Source organism: Macaca fascicularis, chromosome 6, assembly GCF_037993035.2.
Source record: "Macaca fascicularis isolate 582-1 chromosome 6, T2T-MFA8v1.1".
Lineage (NCBI taxonomy): Eukaryota > Metazoa > Chordata > Mammalia > Primates > Cercopithecidae > Macaca > Macaca fascicularis.
The window spans coordinates 142,832,815-142,853,356 of NC_088380.1; the positions used below are offsets into that span (position 1 = coordinate 142,832,815).

At 42.1% G+C, this 20,542-nt stretch overlaps 1 protein-coding gene across 2 annotated transcripts in view; it reads right to left on the minus strand.

Annotated features, from left to right (window-relative positions):
* TRPC7 (transient receptor potential cation channel subfamily C member 7) overlaps nucleotides 1-20,542 on the minus strand; it is a 141,805-nt gene that overhangs the window by 86,653 nt on the left and 34,610 nt on the right. For both annotated transcript variants that reach the window (XM_045394288.2, XM_005557853.4), the window contains exon 3: nucleotides 5,587-5,769. In XM_045394288.2, the coding sequence (XP_045250223.2) occupies nucleotides 5,587-5,769 (183 nt within the window). The remainder of the gene's footprint in view (nucleotides 1-5,586; nucleotides 5,770-20,542) is intronic.

Below are 20,542 nucleotides of genomic sequence, written 5' to 3' on the forward strand. Positions count from 1 at the left end.
TGAGTGAATAAAAATCATAGGGGATTTTTTTTTTTTTAATGCAGCAGTGTGAAGGAAAAATGTAACTATGTAAGTGAAGGAAATCGAGTGGGTCCTCTCCACCCTCTGTACTTTGTTCCCTTCCCTTGATCCTGTCCCAGGTCTTTTTTTTTTTTTTTTTTTTTTGAGACGGAGTCTCGCTCTGTCGCCCAGGCTGGAGTGCAGTGGCGCGATCTCGGCTCACTGCAAGCTCCGCCTCCCGGGTTCCCGCCATTCTCCTGCCTCAGCCTCCTGAGTAGCTGGGACTACAGGCGCCCGCCACCGCGCCCGGCTAATTTTTTGTATTTTTAGTAGAGACGGGGTTTCACCGTGGTCTCGATCTCCTGACCTTGTGATCCGCCCGCCTCGGCCTCCCAAAGTGCTGGGATTACAGGCGTGAGCCACCGCGCCCGGCCTGTCCCAGGTCTTTATTGTACTTAAGACTAGCTTTCTGAGCCAGGAATAACCCAGGGAGCCTGGCAGAGCCAGGAAAAGGCACCTCAACATTTCAGGGTCTGGAAGGCTCAGGAGGAGTGGGAGCTGGCTTTTGAGGAGGGTGGAGATCTCCTCAGTGGGAAGGAAAGATGGCTGGCACCAAGAGCAGAGGCCCCCAAACCAAGCTGCATCCCGAGATGCTAGAACCGGGGCCACCTGCAAGTCTGAAGGAAGTCACAGGTGTGAACGCGACTTTGCTCAGCTGGTGAAGTACGGAAGAGACTCCCCCACCCCACTGCAAAGGCTGCTGCTATTACAGTCATGAGACACCTGTACCGTTTCACTCACTAGACTGGTAACTCTTTGAAGGTAAGACTGTGTCTTATTCTGCTTGGGTCCTTGGAAGGCCGAGCTCAGTGTCAGTAGACCTCATAGGTGGTGGTTCAGAAAATTTGAGAGATGGAACTAATCACCCTTGTTGGTGATACGGCCATGCCTGCCTGATAATATATGTACTTTCTGCCATGAACTAATATATTTTGGAAAATAATATTCACATAATTTTCTTTTTTTCCCCCATTAGCAGACCTTTGCTTAGTAGTGTCCAAAAGATGCTCCATCTCCTTTATAGGTAGAGTTAAGGCCTCTCTCATGCAAAACAGGACTTCTGGGTCTCTTTGCCCCACTCTCTTAGAGGACTGATACGCACAAAGTTCTCTTGCAGTGAATAGGAGATCCCACCTGATCCTCATTAAGGTAGAGTGGGGTCAGGAAGGAGGAGTGAATGGTGTAGGAGAAAGAAGGGAAAAGATCAAGATCATCCCTCTAAGCCCAGAGATGAAGAAGCAATCTAGAGGAGAGGGAGGGAGGGATGAGAGTGTGTCTTCTATTAGACAACTTGAATAGAGTGCCAACAACTCTGTCTGGGTCTCTGTTCCCCATCACGAAGCACTGACCACATGGCAGACACTGGGGTCCCTTCATAACTACAGCCTGAGCCCAGCTGGGCTTAAACTGGGATTCAGAGGCTGGTTGGGTTGGTTCTCAGTTGTTGGGGTTGCAAGTTTCCTATGCACATGTTTAGAGTTGATATGCAGTGGAAAGAAAAGGCCTTTGAGAAGGATAGGCATGATTCCTGGAGGACAGAGACAGAGCTAGAGAAGACTGCAAGGTGTTTGGCTCTGCAGCGGAAGGCCAAGGCCAGTTTATGCAGAGAGGCTGCAAGCCGATGCTGGAGGGCTGGGTTTCTTTAGCTGCGAAGCATAAGCGGAGTCCTTCTGAGCTTAGGTGTGACTCAGTATGGGGGAGGGTCATATCCCTGGTTTTTCATGAGGCAAGCTTGGCTTCTTCAGGCACTGTGGCCTAGAGGGACTGGGATGGACTGAGGTGGGTAAGAGAAATGTCCTAAAGTAATGTAGGCATTGACTGTGAGCAATGTGTTAATACTGCCTCATTTATAACCATCAGCTACTGAAGCCTGGGGATATTTGAGGCACAAATGCTTTCTCCCATTTAATTCTCATTATAACCTATGATGTAGGCATTATTATCCCAACTTTCCTGATGAGAAAAGTGAGACAGAGGCAAGGCTGAGTAATTTGCTCAAGTGACCCCATTAATAAGTGGTTAGACCGGGGACTGACTTCAATAGGCACCTTTCAGCTACATCTCCAATACTGCTTCCCAGAAACCACACTTGACATTTCAGATGACACACCCACTTGGGTTACTGGGGAGGCTGAGCGCCCTCTTAAGGCAGAAGTCATGGGGGAACAACCATGTCCTCACAACACCATTGGTATTTTGGAAGGAATTTTAGGCTTTATGAATGATGTCCTTTCCCAGGGAGACATTTCTAGCATTCTCTGGGGAGATAATAAAGGACCAGCTAGGGAATTAGAAGAACCCTAGAGTCCCAAGAAAGGGAGTCATCACTGAATGACAGCAATGATGCTTCCTCTTGGAGCTGCAGAGAACTTTATAGTTTCCAGAGCATTTCCTCTCATATCAGTTCATTTGGAAGTTCACACACACACACACACAAAACCTCTGTGAAGCAAAAGCTTGTATGTCCATTTTGCATATGGGGAATGAAAGTCAGAGAGCTTCAATGACTTGCCCAAGACCACAGGGTTGGGAGAATCAGGCTAGAAACCTGGTCAACAGAAACCCAGTTCAGGATTCCTTCCCTTTAACCATGGTGGGTGACTTGTCTTCATCTAATGCAGGCTGGTACTGTGACTTAGCCAGCCAGAGGTCCAGACATTAGGGTGGTGCCTGAAGATAATCAAACATTCAAATGAGAGACACGATCCAGAGTGCAGTACCAGCCACAGAGCAGCACCACCTTCATTCAAATCCTGGCATTTCATAGACATACAGGCTGATTATAGATTAGTTTCCCAGAGACTGATACATGAAAAACTAGTTTCACCACAAGAAGCAGTCTGTGGTCATGTAATACACATTGTATCCTTCATCTATTAGAGTAGTGATTCTTGGTTTTTTTTGTTTGTTTGTTTTGCTTTAAATAGAGACAGGGTCTTGCTATGTCCCCCAGGCTAGTCTCAAACTCTTGGCATCAAGCAATCCTCCTGTCTCAGCTTCCCATATTTTTGGCATTACAGGCATGAGCCACTGTGATGCATATTAAAGGCTCTGTAATATCTTTAAGAAAAACAGAAAACAAAAACCAAAAAACCTGTTTGACTGTGTTTAACTAAAGGTTTCCAAATTTATTTGAACATAAAATCTTTTTTTTTTTAAGGTAACACCTATTAGCAGCTCATGGAACTTCTAAGAACAACTTGTTTTCTTAAGTCGCTGAATTAATGGGTTGATTTTATGCCATGTGAGCAGAATCTTGGAAATGTTTTATGGTTTTATATTTAAGCCTGAAGCCTCAGGAGATATCTATCTATCTATCTATCTATCTATCTATCTATCTATCTATCTATCTATCTAAGTTGTAAAAGGCAGTGTATTTATAAATAGGTCTTGGTGCTAGTTATTTCATAACTCGAATACTCAGGGATAGATTGTACTCATGCAAGCATGCTAAAATTCATAAATTAAAAATGGAAGCCCATTGTAATATTAATAAGACTTTTAAATATTGGTTAGTTTTCTGGTAATTCACGAAGAATAAATGTCAAGGAGAGCTATGAGTCTGTCTGCTGTTGCATGATGGCATACAAGACTTGAGAAAATGTATCATTTGAAGGTCTTAGAAATGAGCAGGGTTGACATTTTATGCAGGTCATTTATCATCTTCCTACCTATGGATTACAGCAGACACTTGACATTCATGATGATTTCCTGAGACCTTATGACTTCCTTAATTGGCAAATACCACTGGAGTCAATCACATCCCTCATGAAACCTTTTAATTCTGACCCAAACTATCATGTTCATGGAGGGCTTCATTTCTTCCTTCTCATTTATCCCCAGGGCCATTTTGAACTTGGTAATTGACAAAAGAGGACACGTAGTTATGAGGTGGGGGCCAGACTTCTGGACTAACTGAGTAACTCCACCCTCCATGTCAGTTTTGCTAGGGGATTTGAATTTATGTTTCAAAAAAATGGTGAATGCCTACATGCAATGGACTGTTGAAGTTGTGCATAATTAGCCCAAACTGTGAATATAAATCTGCAAATGCCAAGCATCTTCTTTTGTCTGGTTTTTAGACATCTTCTATCCTCACCATGAGCTGGGAGGCAGGAGGATAATCTGGCTTCAGGAAGGAAGAAAATGTTTGTAGTTCTGGAAACTCCAGCTCATTTTTGCCACTGCCAGACAGCCTCCACAGCAGGGTTTGTTTGAACCCCAAGGGCAAGGATATCTCAGCAGCTTCAGGGGGTGACTGCATACTTTGGTGAAAAGTCCCAGTGAACTCTTGGTTTAAGCTAAAAGGTGAGTTTTCCTGAGCTGGGTAAATAGGATTGTACTGTACTTGAAACTGCAGCCCGATTCTCCCAACTTCCAACAACACTGTGCTTTCTAATATTAATCTCTAAGGCCACCTTTCCCGTGGGTCATCAATTTTATCTTTGAGCTCAGAGTCTTAGGCAAAAGTTGTTTTTCTTAAAATTTGCGATTATTATAATATCAAAGTAAAAGGGCAGGAAGATTTTATCAGACTTGGAAGCTCTCCCTGGATGAATTTCACAGATATATATGGTTGTTGAAGGCACAGATTAAGACACACACAAATTAAGATAATCAGGAAACAGAAGGACTGCCCAGAGGCCAGTCTGGGGGCTTTAAAAATACCATTCAGTTTTGATCAGGTGAAAGAGCTGAAAACATTAAAACCCCTCAAAGATGAATCAGCTCCTTTACTTATGTGGAAAGCACATTGATATTTAAACATGTGGATATTTGGAATGTTCTAGTGTTCATCAGGATGAGTAATGTCATCTAACAAAAGAGCAGATGCTAAAGAACTCAGAGTAGATCCCAAGTAGGAATATAATTTACTTTTGCTCCTTATAATCTTAATCTGAGTAGGCACTACAGGTCTGAGGGCTACTGGTGACCACAGCCACTAAAGACACTTGGATGTCTATTGAGGAGGTGGCAGGAGTTTACTTTTGGGAAAGTCTACTTGAGCCTCCTTAGGGCTTTCATATGCCTTTGGAGTGCAATTCTTCTAAGCCTCCCAGGACGATTGGATCCCATAAGCTTTGTACACTAATACATTTTCTACACAATTAGTCCTCAGGCACACAGAGGAAGCTCAGTAAATGCTTTTGAAAGACCTGAGTTCTATGTTTCTCTTGAAGACTTGGAAACTGGGTTGCTAACTGATAGGAGCCCTCGCGGTGACATTGTCCCTGCCAGTGGGTTGAGGCTGAAGATCTCTTCTGCTGTCCAGGCTCAAGGTCTGCTCAGGGACTGACTCATGCTTCTGCTATCTCTCCTGGTGGGCTGGGGACTGCGGTGGGAAGGGATGGTGGAGAGAATCCTAGCAGCCCTGTGAAGCTGACGGCTAGCTCCCTGTCTAGAGAGAATCTGGGTGTCATCATGGTCACCTCGTGGGAACATAAAATACATGTGAGCACAAAGCGAGGCCAGCAGCCCTGAGAAGAGAGGTGAGATGGGAAGACCAGGAGAGATGGGGGAGCTTACCTTCTTGACTTCATATTTAATGGCGAGTTTGATCCGGCTCAGACTTGGACGGTGGTGGTCGGACCAGACTTGGAAGTTCACATCACCATTTAAAATCGCTTCCACCTCTTCTGTGTCTCGGCACAGGTCCAGCACGCCAACTACAAAATCCTTGCATTGCATAGATAACTTCCTGTAATCGTTCTAACAGAATAAAAAGAAATCAGGGGTGTGTCACACAGAGCCCCGCAGATTGGCTTGCCCAGCACAGCAGTGTCGATCAGCAACTGCTCATCACATGTGAGCTTGTGGAGCACATTGCTTGCACTTATGGAATGCAGCAGGATGTGCTGGGTGCAGAAGGCGGGGCAATTTCTCTTGACACGCAACCTGAAGGACATCTTCTCTAAGTCAGCCTGTGTGAAGGTGTGGTCCATGGGCCACCTGCATCAGAGTCACCTTAGGTGCATGCTAAAGTTGCAGATTCCCAGGTCCCACCCCAGACTTACTGAGTCAGAATGCCTGGTGGTGGGGCCAAGGAATCTGTCTTTTAACTTTGCTCTCTAATGATGTGGATGCCTGCCACAGCCCATTCTGGGCTCTTTCAAAACGGCAGTTTTCTATGCCCAATTCTGAGTCAGTTCTGAGGCAGGAACAATAAGGACATGAACTTTTAAGGCTGATGTAAATAACGCTTTGCTTATTTACCACCAATCTATATTGGTGGCTGCTGCATACAGGAATTTTACTGGAAAGGTGGATAATATGCTAAAATTGGAAAAAAAAATTGCACAGGTGTGCTTTTTTGTGTGCCAGAAAATCGGCTTGTAAATTATACATTTAAAAATCAAATGTAATTTAACTTTGACAGGATCTTTTCTTACTAGAAAACCTTTTGTATGGAAAATCATGGCTCCTTAAATCACCTGCCTTTTGAATAAACATTTTTAGCCCTTGACCTTGTTGTTGTTGTTTCATATTTTTAATGAGCTGCTCCCAGATTTCTCTCTTCCTTTCCCTAGGTACTCCTGTCTGAATGTCTTTGAGAGGCTAACTTCCTTTCCTAGTGACATGCCGACTTCTCTTTCCCCTAAACAAACTACTTACATTCTAGATAAGGATCCAAAATGTTGGACAAAGAATGTTTGATGTTACCTCATACCCCTTCTCCCCAAAAATATTTTCCCCAGAGGCCTCCTTGCTGGTTTCTTAGTTGAAAGGAGTCTATTCGGAAAGTACACAAGACCCAAATGTCACTTTCAATGTTAATCAATATCAACAACCCTCAGACTGCTAGATAGTAGTTGGCAAAAAGGACTGTGGTTGTGTTTTTCCAGAACATGGAGTTCTCAGCCAATAGTTGGGAGCCTGGCAAACTGCAGAAGCTCAGCCATTTTTCTGAGTTAATGATTCTTGTCTCCTTCTAGGGTTGCTGTATCAAAATGTCACTTTGCATTAGAGAAAGAGGTAAGTAAGTGTTTGTTTGCTGGGAAAAGGGAAAAGATCAAGAAAATATTTTCAGGTGAGAGTAGCTGCCCTTCGTTTTTATATATAATTTAGGTAGAAGAAGGGAGTTTCAGAAATTCTGGCTGGAAAAATGACCTCTCGGCTCAGGCATGTAAGAAACTTGTGGGGTTCTAGGTTTTGGTAGCTAGCACAGAGCTGGTCTGAAGTGTTAGGATTGGAAGAACCATGCTCTATGCTCCTCCAACCCTGACACTCACTCATCTGCCATTCACTCATTCATTCATTCATGAATGCATTCATTCATCACTGAGAACCTACTATGTAGCGGACAATGAAAAATTAGTGGTGAACAAGGCAAGTCTCTGAGTAGTGTGAAGGAAGAGGAGGCTTGAGTTCCACCCTCAGATTTGCACAAGTACAAGGCTAAGTGAAACTTGCTCAGATCTTTTCCTGGCTAATATATTCTGCAGAGCACTGATAAGCCAGAGGTAGGAGGCTCAAGGTACACGGGGCTCAGCAACATGGACAAGGTGAATCATCTCACCACATGGACCCATTCAACTCTGGAATCTCCTCTGTGGCAACTCAGGTTCCTTAAGTTTCCAACTCCCACCCTGTAACTTTATTACCCCTTTTCTGAGAACAAGGAATCTCTGAATGTTAATGCCTGTTACCAGTAAAACAGACACTGCCCTGTTGGCTAGAACATACCTCATTTCTTGATGGAAACTCCTGCCTAGAGCTGAAGTCATGGGTGGGTATAGGAGATAAAGTGAAAAGGAGTTGATCTAGCTCTTGTCCCAGGCTCCCCGTGCTACGAGCTAGTCAGGCTGTATTGCCCAGAGCTTCCTCACGTGTCTGGGTTCAGTGCAGTTCAGAACAGAAGGTGACACTTCATTAGAGACTGTCACTTCTCTGGGCTCTTTCAGCCAGCCTGCCATCAATAGGAGAGGCAACAGAGCAGCCAAAGCAGGTAATTTGCATTTTGCCTTCTGCATTAGACACTTGGGCTGGAAGGCAATAAGCCTTCTGCTGTCTGCAGTTGGCTAGAGGGGATAGCGAGAACCTAGGCCTGCCAGGAAGGAGATGACATGGACATGAATGGAAACAGAGAGGGCCATTGATGAACATCTCTGGGGAATTGTCATGATTATAATTTATTGAGCCAAACCTGAGCTCAATTAGCCTTCCAAGACACACTCCTCACTGTAATTGGAAGATGAGATACACCCTCAAGACTTCATAGGTGCCCTTTACATTTTTAAAAAATATTCCTGAACACTGAGGTCTGCCAGTTCTAATGGGTGACAGGTGCTCTACCTGCATTATCTCATTCAATCCTTATAAAAACCCCATAATGGAAGGCTGATCACCATTTCCAACTTCCAAATGAGGAAAGTGAGACCAGAGAGATAAAGTAACAGGCAGATCTATGCTTTTCCTTATATCAGCCACTGATCTCTAGGTCCCTCTCTCACCTGCCTTGGATATTTAGCCCCTGTCCCATATCAGTCTCCTAACATGACTGCATTGTTATTCTTGATGGTTTAACTATCCTGGAAGATGATCCTCACATTCCCTGCCCTTTCATTTCCTTGACAGCCCGTTTTCGTTCTTTCTTTCTTTTTTTTTTTTTTTGAGACGGAGTTTCACTCTTGTTGCCCAGGCTGGAGTGCAATGGCGCGATCTCGGCTCACCGCAACCTCCACCTCCTGGGTTCAAGCAATTCTCCTGCCTCAGCCTCCCGAGTAGCTGGAATTATAGGCATGCACCACCACGCCTGGCTAATTTTGTATTTTTAGTAGAGACGGGGCTTCTCCATGTTGGTCAGGCTGGTCTCGAACTCCCAACTTCAGGTGATCCACCTGCCTCGGCCTCTCAAAGTGCTGGGATTACAGGCGTGAGCCACTGTGTCTGGCCAGACAGCCCATTTTCTAATGAACTTATTCTCAACCCAAATTCAGCCATTGACTCTCTTAGTTATTCCAATAACTGCAGATCCTTCCCTACCCCAACTTCAAGTGTCCCTTCTCCAACCACCACCTCCTATATGTCCCGCTCACTCCCTCATGGACCCCAACTCCAGCAATCCTTTGATTCCACCTGCCTTACAGCCACTGACTGTACCTCCTTTTCACTTGTTTTTTTTTTTTTTTTTTTTTTTTTTTTTTAATCCACCTTATGTCACTGTCTGTCTCCTTGCAGAGCTGATATTTCATGGTCAATGAAATGGTCTCTTGTCCTTCTTTTATTCCATTGTCCCCACTGGATAAAAGCCTGACCTTGGTTGAGTCTAACTCTCTACCAGTGTGTTCTCGCCTCTGCACAGTGAATGTGGCTGAGAACCCACAGCTGATCATTGTGCTGTATACTCACTACCTCCAGCCTCAAGTCATCCTTAGTCTGGGCAGTTTACTCTCCTACTCTCCTAAATAGGCATTTCATATATTCTTCTTTCCTCAGTCCTCTAATATCTCCTTCTCCTCTCAGATAAGGACCTTGTTTCCTACTTTATCAAGAAAATAGAAGTCATCAGAAGAAAAGTCCCACATGTTCACACCTACATGCGTCTCTGCTTCTGCACTCTGTGTTCCCTCCTCTGGCTGTGAATGAACTGCCCCTGCTCATCTCCACGACCACCTCCTCCACTTACGTGCTGGATATCAACCTCTTTTGGCTACTCAAGGATGTGGCAATCTTCCTTTCTCTCTCCTGAATTCTCAATTTCTCCCTTTCCCTACTTGCTCATCATACAAACATGCTGTTATTTCTCCTGTTTTAAAAAGAAATTTCTCTTGACTCCACTTCTCCCTTCAATGACTACCCCAATTTTCTATCTAATTTTATAGCAAATCTCTTTAATAGGGCTGTCTACATTTGTTGTCTCCATTTTGCCCTCCTTGTACCCTTTCTTGTCCCCTTCAGTAAGGCTTTCCCCTCCACTGACTACTGTGACTGTTCTTGTCAAGGTCACAAATCACATTCATGTTGCTAAATTCAATGGTTGGTTCCTAGTCCTCATTTTACATGACCTACCAAGTGCTTTAACGTAGTTGATCACTTCCTTCTCCTTGATACATATTCTTCACTTGTCTTCCAGAATAACATACTCTTCTGTCTTCATCTTTTTTCTGAATAACTACTTTTTGTATTCTTTGTTAATTCATTTTCATCTCCCTTACAATTTTATTTTTGGAATTCCCCAAACTGTGACCAGCCATTGGAATTCTTCTTTTTATCCATTTACACTGATTGCCTTATTGATTTTATCTAGTGTTATGAATTTCAATACCACCCATACACTGGCAAGTCCGAAATTTGTATCTTTCACCCACCTTTCTTCTCTGTATCCAATTACCAACTTTATATCTCCCCTTGGATGTCTAATGGGCATTTTGAACTTCATAAAACTAACTCCTAACTCTGGATCGAGTCTCCTACCTTATTTAGTATTCCCCATTCTTTCAGTTGTCCTGGACAAAAATATATATATAGAATTTATCCTTGATTGCTACTTTCCTTTCGTAACCCACATATAATTTGGTAGCAAATCCTGTAAGTTCTACTTGCCAAATATATCCCTACCCTGATCTCTTTTCACCAATTTTACTATTTCTACCTTGGTCCAAACCATCATCTATTGCTTGGACTAACCCTACAGACTCCCAAATCTCTCTGACTCTGTCCTTGTCCTGCATAATCCTGCCTAGTTGATTCTTAATACACCAGGCAGAGGAATACTTAGAAAAAGTAGTCAGATCTGGCTGTGCACGGTGGCTCACACCTGTAATCCCAGCACTTTGGGAGGCTGAGGCAGGTGGATCACAAGGTCAGGAGATCTAGACCATCCTGGCTAACATGGTGAAACCCCGACTCTACTAAAAATACAAAAAATTAGCTGGGCATGGTAGTGGGCGCCTGTAGTCCCAGCTACTCGGGAGGCTGAGGCAGGAGAATGGTGTGAACCTGAGAGGCGGAGCTTGCAGTGAGCTGAGATCGCGCCACTGCACTCCAGCCTGGGCGACAGAGGGAGACTCTGTCTCAAAAAAGAAAGTAAAAGAAAAAGAAAAGAAAAGAAAAGAAAAGAAAAGAAAAGAAAAAGTTGTCAGATCCTGGGACTGCTCTGTACACCTCCTCTAAAGGCTCCCTATCCAAAGTAAAAGTGGGGTCATCAGTCACTGATATCTGGGTCACTCTCTCACCTTTCTTGGAGATTTTAGTTCCTGTCTCACATCATTCTCCCAACATTACTGCTGTTGTTATTCTTGGTGGTTTCAAAATCCTGGAAGATGACCCACTGCTTACACTATCCTCTAGCCTCCCCATTTTCTCCCTGATTTTATTTCCTGGGAGTCTCCCCCCGACTCAGTCTACTCCAGCTACTCTGGTGCCCCTGCTGTTCTTCAAACACACTGGGTGTAGACCAGACCTTTACACTGGCTATACCCCTTGCTTAGACTCCTCTTTCTCCAGATATCTACATGAACAATTCTTAAGCCTTCCCTGACTATCTTTTAAAAAAAGTGTGGCTCCTCCACTCCTCATTACCCTTCCCTGCTTTTCCTTTCTGTTTTCTTCATAGTACTTATGACTGCCTGATGTACTATATATTTTACTTATTTTTATATTTATTGTCCATGTCTTCCACTAGAATATAATTTTCTTCAGGGCATGAATTTTTTCTGTGTCGTTCACAAATGTATCCTGAGATCCTAGAACATTTCCTGGAGCATGGTGGGCACTCAGTAAGTACTTGTTTAATTAACTGGAACAGTGAACTTGTCTAAGATGACATAGCTACTAGGTGATACAGCCAAGATTCAAAACAGGTTGGTCCAACTCAAATCCTGATCTTTCCGTCTCATCCTGTTGCTTCTTAGGGGAGCAGCGTGTTTCCTTCTATTTGGCACACTTGAGGCTCAGTTGTGGTGACTCTCAACTAACTTGGGGGAAACAAAGGGTGGGTAGGGATAAGGATATGTGAATCCCTGATAGATTCTATAGTATAGTCAGTAAGTGCACAGGTTTTGCAGTCAGAAGGACCTGGAATTGGAATTCTTATTTTACTACTTGCCAGTAATTCGATAAGTGAAATTGGTAAGTTTCCTGTTCATAAAATTGATAAGTGGAGCAAGCCATTTAACTCTTATGCATAGCAGTTTTCCATCTGTACTAAGGTACACACTGTTCAATCATCTGGAGAATTCAACACTAAGATCATGTCAAATGCCCAGGAGAGTTAATAATAAATAACACAAATAACAAAATAAAAACTTAAACAAAAACTGATAATAAAAATAAGCATGTAAATGGCAATCTACATGATTTCAAACTCCTGATCTCTTGCCCTTTGTGGTTTATAATTACTGGAGTGGGAGTAAGACTGGCTCATGGGTAGGAGGAAAACAAAAAATACTGGATAAACTCTTGATTCATCTTTCTTCCACTCCAGATAAAACCTGTAAATCGGAATGCCTTACAAGTGGACTAATGTAGTATATAAGCTTTTGTGACTGGGTTTTTTCCCTCAGCATGATCACTTTGAGATTCATCCATGATGTTGCATGCATCAATAGTCAGTTTTTCTATTTCACATCCACTATATGGATGTATTAGTTTGTTGATCTATTTACTCACTGAAGAACATTTGATTGTATCCAGTTTTTGACATTTTGCAATGAAGAAGAAGGCTGCTATAAATATTCCTGTACAAGATTTTTTTTTTTTTTTTTTTTTTTTTTTTTTTTAAGACAGAGTTTCACGCTGTTGTCCAGGCTGGAGTGCAATGGCACAATCTCAGCTCACAGCAACCTCTGCCTCCAGAGTTCAAGTGATTCTCCTGCCTCAGCCTCCCAAGAAGTTGGACTTACAGGCACATGCCACCACGCCTGGCTAATTTTTGTATTTTTAGTAGAGACAGGTTTTCACCATTTTGGTCATACTGGTCTTGAACTCCTGACCTCAAGTGATCCACCCACCTCAGCCTCCCAAATTGCTGGGATTATAGGCATGAGTCACCACACCTGGCCAATATTCCCGTACAAGTTTTTGTGTGAACATAGTTTTTTATTTCTTTAGGGTAAATGCCTAGGAGCAGGATTGCTGAATATATAGTAGATGCATGTTTAACCTTGTAAGAAGCTTCCAATTTGTTTCTGGAAAGGTTCTACCATTTTACATTCTACTAGCAAATTACGAACATTCTAATGCTCCATATTTTCACCAGCACTTGGTATTGTTAGTTTATTTCCTGTTTTTGCTTTTATTTTTAGAGTTGGGTCTCACTATATTGCCAGGCTGGTCATTAACTAATGGGCTCAAGAAATCCTCCTGCCTCAGTCTCCTGAGTAGCTGGGACTGCAAGTGCAGGCGACTATGGCCTGCGTCAATTTCTTTTCTGTGTCATGGTATCTCGTTGTGATTTTAATTTGCATTCCCTAATGGCTAATAATGCTGCACATCTTTTCCTGTGCTTATTTGCCATCTTTATGTCCTCTTTGATGAAGTTTATATTAAAATACTTTGTCCACTTAAAAAAAATTTAAATTATTGAATTTTGAGAGTTCTTTATATATTCAGGATACAATTCATTTTTAAGAGAGGATTTGTAAATATTTCTCTTAGTCTGTGGCTTATGTTCACATTCTCTTAGCAGTATCGTTCAGACAGCAAACATTTTTAATTTTGATGAAGTCTGATACAGTTTGGCTGTGTCCCCACCCAAATCTCATCTTGACTTGTAGCTCCCATAATTCCCTTGTGTTGTGGGAAGAACCCAGTGGGAGATAATTGAATCATAGGCAGTTTCCCCCACACTGTTCTTGTGGTAGTGAATAAGTCTTACAAGATCTGATGGTTTTATAAGGAGAAACCCCTTTCACTTGACTCTCATTCTTCTCTTTTCTGCTGCCATGTGAGACGTGCCTTTCACCTTTGGCCATGACTGTGAGGCCTCCCCAGCCATGTGGAACTGTGAATTTATTAAAGCTCTTTGTTTTTTTGTTTTTGTTTTTGTTTGTTTTTTTTTGTAAATTGCCCACTCTTGGGTATGTCTTTACCAGCAGTGTGAAAACAGACTAATATAAAGTCCAATCTATTATTTTGTCTTTTTGTTATGCTTTTGATGTCACAATTAAGAAATCTTTTCTTAATACAAGGTCATAAATGTGTCTTCCTATGTTTTCCTCTAGAAGTTTTATAGTTTATGTTTTAAATTTAGATCTATCACCCATTTTGTGTTAATTTTTGTATATGATGTGAGGTATAGGTTGAGGTATCTTTTATTGCACATGGATGTTCATTTGTTCCAGCCCCATTTGTTGAGAAGATTATTCTTTCTCCATGTAGTCATTTTTGCACAACTGTCAAAAATCATTAACCGCATTTGTATGAGTCTATTTCTGCACTCTCTATTCTGTTTCCTTGATCTATATGCTTATCCTTTCACTATTACCCACTGTCTTTATTTTTGTAACTTTATGTTATCTTAAAACTAGGTAGTTTGAGTCCTCCAACTTTGCTTTTCTTTTTCAAATTATCTTGGCTTTTCTCATTCCTTCCCTTTATATATAACTTTTAAAATAAGCTTGTTCATATCTACAAGAAGTTCTACTGAGATTGTTATTGGAATTGTGTTGAATCTATTGATCAGTTTGGGGAAGTCTGACATTTAAATTCTTTTGAATTCTCCAAACCACAAACATAATATGTACCTTCTCTTATTTAGGTGTTGTTTGATTTATTTCATTCATTTTTTATAGTTTCCAACATACAGGTTTCACATATGTTTTATAAAATTTATATCTAAGTATTTCATTTTTTCAGCTATTGGAAATATTTAAACATTTTTCTTCGTTTCAATTTTTATCATTATATATAGAAATATTCATTTTTGTGTGTTGTCCTTATATTCGGTGACCTTGCTAAACTCACTTACTGGTGCCTTTAGATTATTTGGGATTTTCTACATAGAAAAACATGTTGTCTGAAAATATGGATTGTTGACCTTGAATAAACACCTAGTTCAAATGCATTTCTTAAGATGATGAGAAAATGCTCAGAAACATGCATTTACATTGCTTTGAAGATTGATAAGGTTTTCTTTCTAGGAACAAAATTCTGCTGACAATTTTTTGCTGGCTTTTAACCCAAATTAATGGATCAGAGCTTTTTATGTAGTCAATATGGTAAGCAGTGTTGTAGTGTATTCACTATTTATTTCTTGTTCTCTGTTCAACACAGGTATCAACTGAGATTCTTTAGTTCTCAACTATCTGAGAATTTCTTTTCTTTCCTTTTGATCTATAAATCTCCCAAGTTTATTTGTTATTGAGATGAATTTCTAGCCCTAATATGGAGGATGACTCCAAACCATCTATCAAGACATTTTGATACCTTTAACTTTTGATTCTAAGGTCATGGTTTTGATAACATCAATTTCAGGAAATTATTAGTTTGCTTGACTTTCACTAAAAACTTCAGCTCTCCAACTTTTTCAAAGCTATTGACAAACTTAAATTAGAAGAGAAAGAGAAGCTCATTTCCCTGATCGGTCAAAAGTTAAATGAATTTCTCAGACTGATGCTGTGGAGACATCCATACAATACAGGATAATTAACACTCATTCCCCAATGGAGACCTTAGAAATTAGATTTTAAAAGAGTGTGGACTTCAAATTCACGCCCCCTCCCTCCCTCCCTTCAGAGATCCAGTTATGGGGAAGAAATGTTTATGGAAAGCTCCAGTTGAAATACTAGTGGAGCTAAGTCAGCAGATGTGTACAGCTGTAAACCTGGAAGATATTTCTGCTTTTAACATTTAGGATGAGTTTGTTTAAGAAAGGGTTGCACTAACAGTTTACAATAAAAATGTTTAAAACATTTTAATATTTCATTAAATGGTCACAACTATGCTGTAGAACTGATAGTATTATTATCTCTAAATAAGAGGACTGGAAGTTGACCATTGGATTGAGCAAATTGGAAGTCGTTGGTCACCTTGACTGGAGCAGTTATGGAAGAGTGGAGGACATGCCTGGAGAGAGCTAAGAGAGCAGGAAAAGAGGTATTGTGCCACGGATATTGACAGCTCTTTTGAGAAATTTTATTGCCAAAGAGAGCAGAGAAATTGAAAAGTAGCTGATGTGAGAAGTAGGGTCAAGAGAAGCTTGTTTTCTCCTTTCTTCCCTCTCTTCCCTCCCTCCTTCCTTCCTTCCTCCCTTCCTTCCTTCCTTCCTCCCTTCCTTCCTTTCTTCCTTTCTCCTCCTTATAGGAGAAACTATGATATTTTGTATGCTGATGGGAATTTTCTAGTAGATAAATATCCTGATCATTGTCTATGATATCAGTAGATCATTCTATCAATCCAGTAGTTCAGAAGCATACATGAAGGAGGATTGAACTTAATGTATTGAGGCAGAAGAACAGGGTCTGGAGGCAGAGAACTTAAGGCCAATTTGTGCTGAATCAAGGAAAACACCAAGGTCTTGGGGCAGAGAATCTGAGGTCAATTTGTGCTGACTTCCTAAAAGAAAAAACACGAAGGTCTGGGGGCAGGGAATCTAAGGCCAATTCGTGCTGACTTCCCAAAGCTGGATCAAAAGGAAAACACCTGGGTCTGGGGTCAGAACACCTAAAATTTCCTAAAGCTAAACCAAAAGGAAAAACCCCATCTCCCTTCCCAAGTAATAGAGGATCGAAGGGTGCTCTTCCTACAACCCTCTCCCTTCCACCAGTGTCAGATGGAAAGGGAGAGTACCTTGGATTGGCTGCTGGCCAAGCAGGGACCATCTCTTCATCTGCACAGGGCACCAGTTCACATCAGTCTTTAATTAGCCACAGACCAAATCCTTCATGCAGATAACGGGTAGCTGGTAAGAACCGAAAACCGAGTACTTAAAACCCAAAAAAACTTTGTAACTGGGCCCTTGAGTCGCTTGCTCAGGCCCATGCCCAATTTGTGGGGTGCTTTCTCGCTTTAATAAATTGTTGCTTTCGCTGCTTTGTTCCCATGTTTCTTTCCTCTGCTACTTTGTGCATTTTGTTCAATTCTTTGTTCAAAATGCCAAGGACCTGGACAACTCATAGTCAAGACCCTCCACCAGTAACAGTATGAGTAGAAGAATACATGTATATAGAATCACATATGGCTTAGCTACAGTAATAGGAGGAAATGTCAGTATGTAGGTGAAGATGCTATTCGGTGGGTGCATGGATGATGGGGTCCTGTAGACATTTTTCTCCTGTTGCTTCAATTTTGTTCAGTGCAATAGAAATAAAAATTATCAGCTGAAAGTAAGAATAGGGGAAGTGGTGGTGGAAGTTTGGGGAGAGGAGAGAGTAGGTCTGAAATAACTTTTAGGAGAAAATGAGAAGAGATGGATTAGAAAAACCAGATGTGATTGCTGGAGAACAATAAGAGCCCATTTGAAGTTCGTGGTCATAAATTTAGAATAAGGTCTGTTAATGTGTTTTTTTTTTTTTTTTTTTTCCCTAACCACATTCACCTTCCTGGGTGCCAGCATGGAGCAGATAGAGAATTATATTTTACCAGAGTTGTGTTTTTGCCAAAGAGTGCAACAAATCAAGAGGGGGCAGAGGAGCTGAAGTGTACCTGAGGGAGTGATCACAGTGACAGGTCATGGAATTGAAGCTGATATGAAAGGAAGACAGGACTTTGATGGGGAGAGGGAAAGTGAAAAGATGGCTTGATCAGTTCTGAGCTTAGAAGACCTGCGGGGAGGAGAAAGATTGATAGAGTTGAGGCATTCAAGTGAGATGGAAAAACTGAAGTCAGAGAGTGTGATGTGCAATGCTTAGATAATGGAGGGTTTGCATTTATTGATCATGGCAAGTGTTGGCTCACATAGGCTCTTGGTGACTAAGGTACAGAGGAGGTTAAGACCACTAGAGGAGGTAAGTCCATAAAACTGAGCCAGTGTGCTGGAAGGATGACCTGTGTATATATTGAAGTGCCAAGAATTTAAGCAGCAAGAACCGAAATTGTGATAGAGTGTGATAGAGTGACCCATTGTTGAAGACTACAACAATGAAAGATAATGGGTGATATAAGATGTTGAAATATAATTCAAAGGTAGATGTTCTTAGAGAGGAGAGAAAGGAGAAGAGAAACTTCTTTCTTGGAACTGGCAAGAAACAGCAAGGGGGATGCCCACCCCATCTTCAAGCCCAGTGCTCTGAAGATTGGGAGCAAAACCACCTCCACTTGAAAGGGCTGCAGGAACGCTGTGTCCTCAGGGCAGCCAGTCTTTAGAGAGAGCAAAAAGGTGGCACGTCGCTCAGAGGAGGGGTTCAGTGATGGGGTGCTTCACTGAGGAGGGACTGTGACTTCCATAGCATGAAATGGGAGAGCATCTGGAGATGAAAAGGAAGGTATGAGGATGGAGGAAGGGATCTGACAGTCTTCTAGAGAATCACATGCAGGTTCTGAGGGGTGACTTGGGAGACAGTGGCTTCCCATGGTGAGGACCTTTAGAGGAATTAAAACACCTAATTATAGGATGTTGAGAGGATTCAATGTGGTGAAGTGGGGAAACACACAGCCCAATGCTGGGTGCACAGGTCACCTTCAGTACCCTTTGGCTAACACAGGACTTCAAAGTTGCATCTTGCCCTGGTGTTTTCTTTCTGCACATCCCCAACTCAGCTGTTGGGCAAGAAAACTCTGGATGTTGATTTAACACACATGGTTGTTTTTTTATTAATTAAAACTGGAATCATTAAAACAATTAATGGATGTGAAGTACTGGGTAAGAACCTGAGCCTAGTGCTCATTATGGCAGATGAAAATTGAAAAGCTTCAATCCACGTTTTAGCTTCCATGGATACAATTAATTGTTTCATTAACCTTCACCTTATCAATAAACTCACGCTCCAAAGGATCAAGGCAAATACCCTTTCGCATTTCAACTCCATTTAGGAATGCAGATCCAAGGAAGGTGGTTCGTGTTTAGTGCAGAGACCGACAGCATTTCTCACCTCAGCTTTCTCAGGGGGATTTAGGCAACTCCTGGGTCCTCAGAGTCCAGGGTTCTGCCCCAAGGGTAGAGCAGGGTAGGGCTGGTGCTTTGACTCCATGATCCCCTGAGAGGTCTGACTTTCCAACTCTGCCACTGGTTACTCATTGCCTCCCTGACTTTATAAACTCTCTGCAGGAGGCTTTCCTTTATTAATCCCAAACATACTCCCTGCTTTTCTAAAGGGATCTCTATGTCCTAAGTGTTTCAGCATTCAGGAAAGATGGCTGTGCATTGGTGATCTTATAATTTTTAATCACAGGCCTGATCATTTCTTTGCATGAGAAGGATGACTGGGTGGTCAGTGTTTGGGTTCGAATCACAGCTCTGCTGCATTGTGGCTGTATGATTTTGAGTGTATAACTTAATCTCTCTGTGTGTTCTAATTTAATCTGCATATTGGGGCTGATAATGCCATCTACTTTATAGGGTTGTTGCAAGGAGCAAACTGAAAAAGATAACCCAAATAAGGTGCTTCACACAATCTGTGGTAAGTATTGACCAATATGATGATGACCTAGAGTGTGTAGGTTAGCAGAGAGCATAAGCACAGATAACTTGTCTATTTGGGGTTTGATCTTCAAGTGCCTCATCTAACAAAGCTGGCAAACCTTCTCATTGGATGTATTTCCAGAGCTTCACCCTGTGTGAGTCCAAGGTAGAAGGTGCAGGCAGCAGTGAGGAAGTTCGGGTCATAGAAATTGGGTCAGGGTCCTGCTCACTTACTCCTCAAGTGCAGGCGCCTGGACACTGAGCACTGAGTCTGCAGGTCACTGTGCACCACCTTCCTCAGCCAGGCAGTGCTGACAGTGCTTCTGCTGGCACATTGGTCTCCAATCTGGTTTTTGGTTTACTTAATTATCAGCTACTGACATTGTACAGGGCCCATAGCACATTGACATGGCATTTATGAAATCCCAGAAGTAATGGATGGCTCTGCTTGTTGTTTTTTTAAGAAGTCCCCTCTGTTAGATTCAGAGGCTTGCCTGAGGACAAAGACTGTCTTTCAAGGAAACGACTCAGGTATTTTATTAGCAACTTGGGTATTATATCTACTAATTCAGCACATATATTTGGGCACCCACTGTATGCGAGGCACTGAGAACGTAAACCTACTAAAAGAAAGCCTTGCCCTGAAGGGGCTTGGGGTCCTTCTAGAGACAATACAAGTAGCCAGATGAGGACCACGGGGTGATATAAGTGCCTTGGGACAGGGTTGGGGCATGCTGCCTGAGTTTCAGGTATCACGGGGCTTCCAAAAGGAGGCAAATTGTATGAACTGAGACCTGAGGATGAGCAGAAGCTAGCAGGTGTAAGACAGGTATGAGGAGAGGAGGTGGCAGGGAATGGACATTCCAGGAAGTGGGACCAGCAAGTGCAACAGGAAGAGATCATGTAACCGTGTGTGGACTATGATGAATACTAGCTGACTTTAACCACAGCATGGTCATATGCGTAAGTTATGCACATAATTCA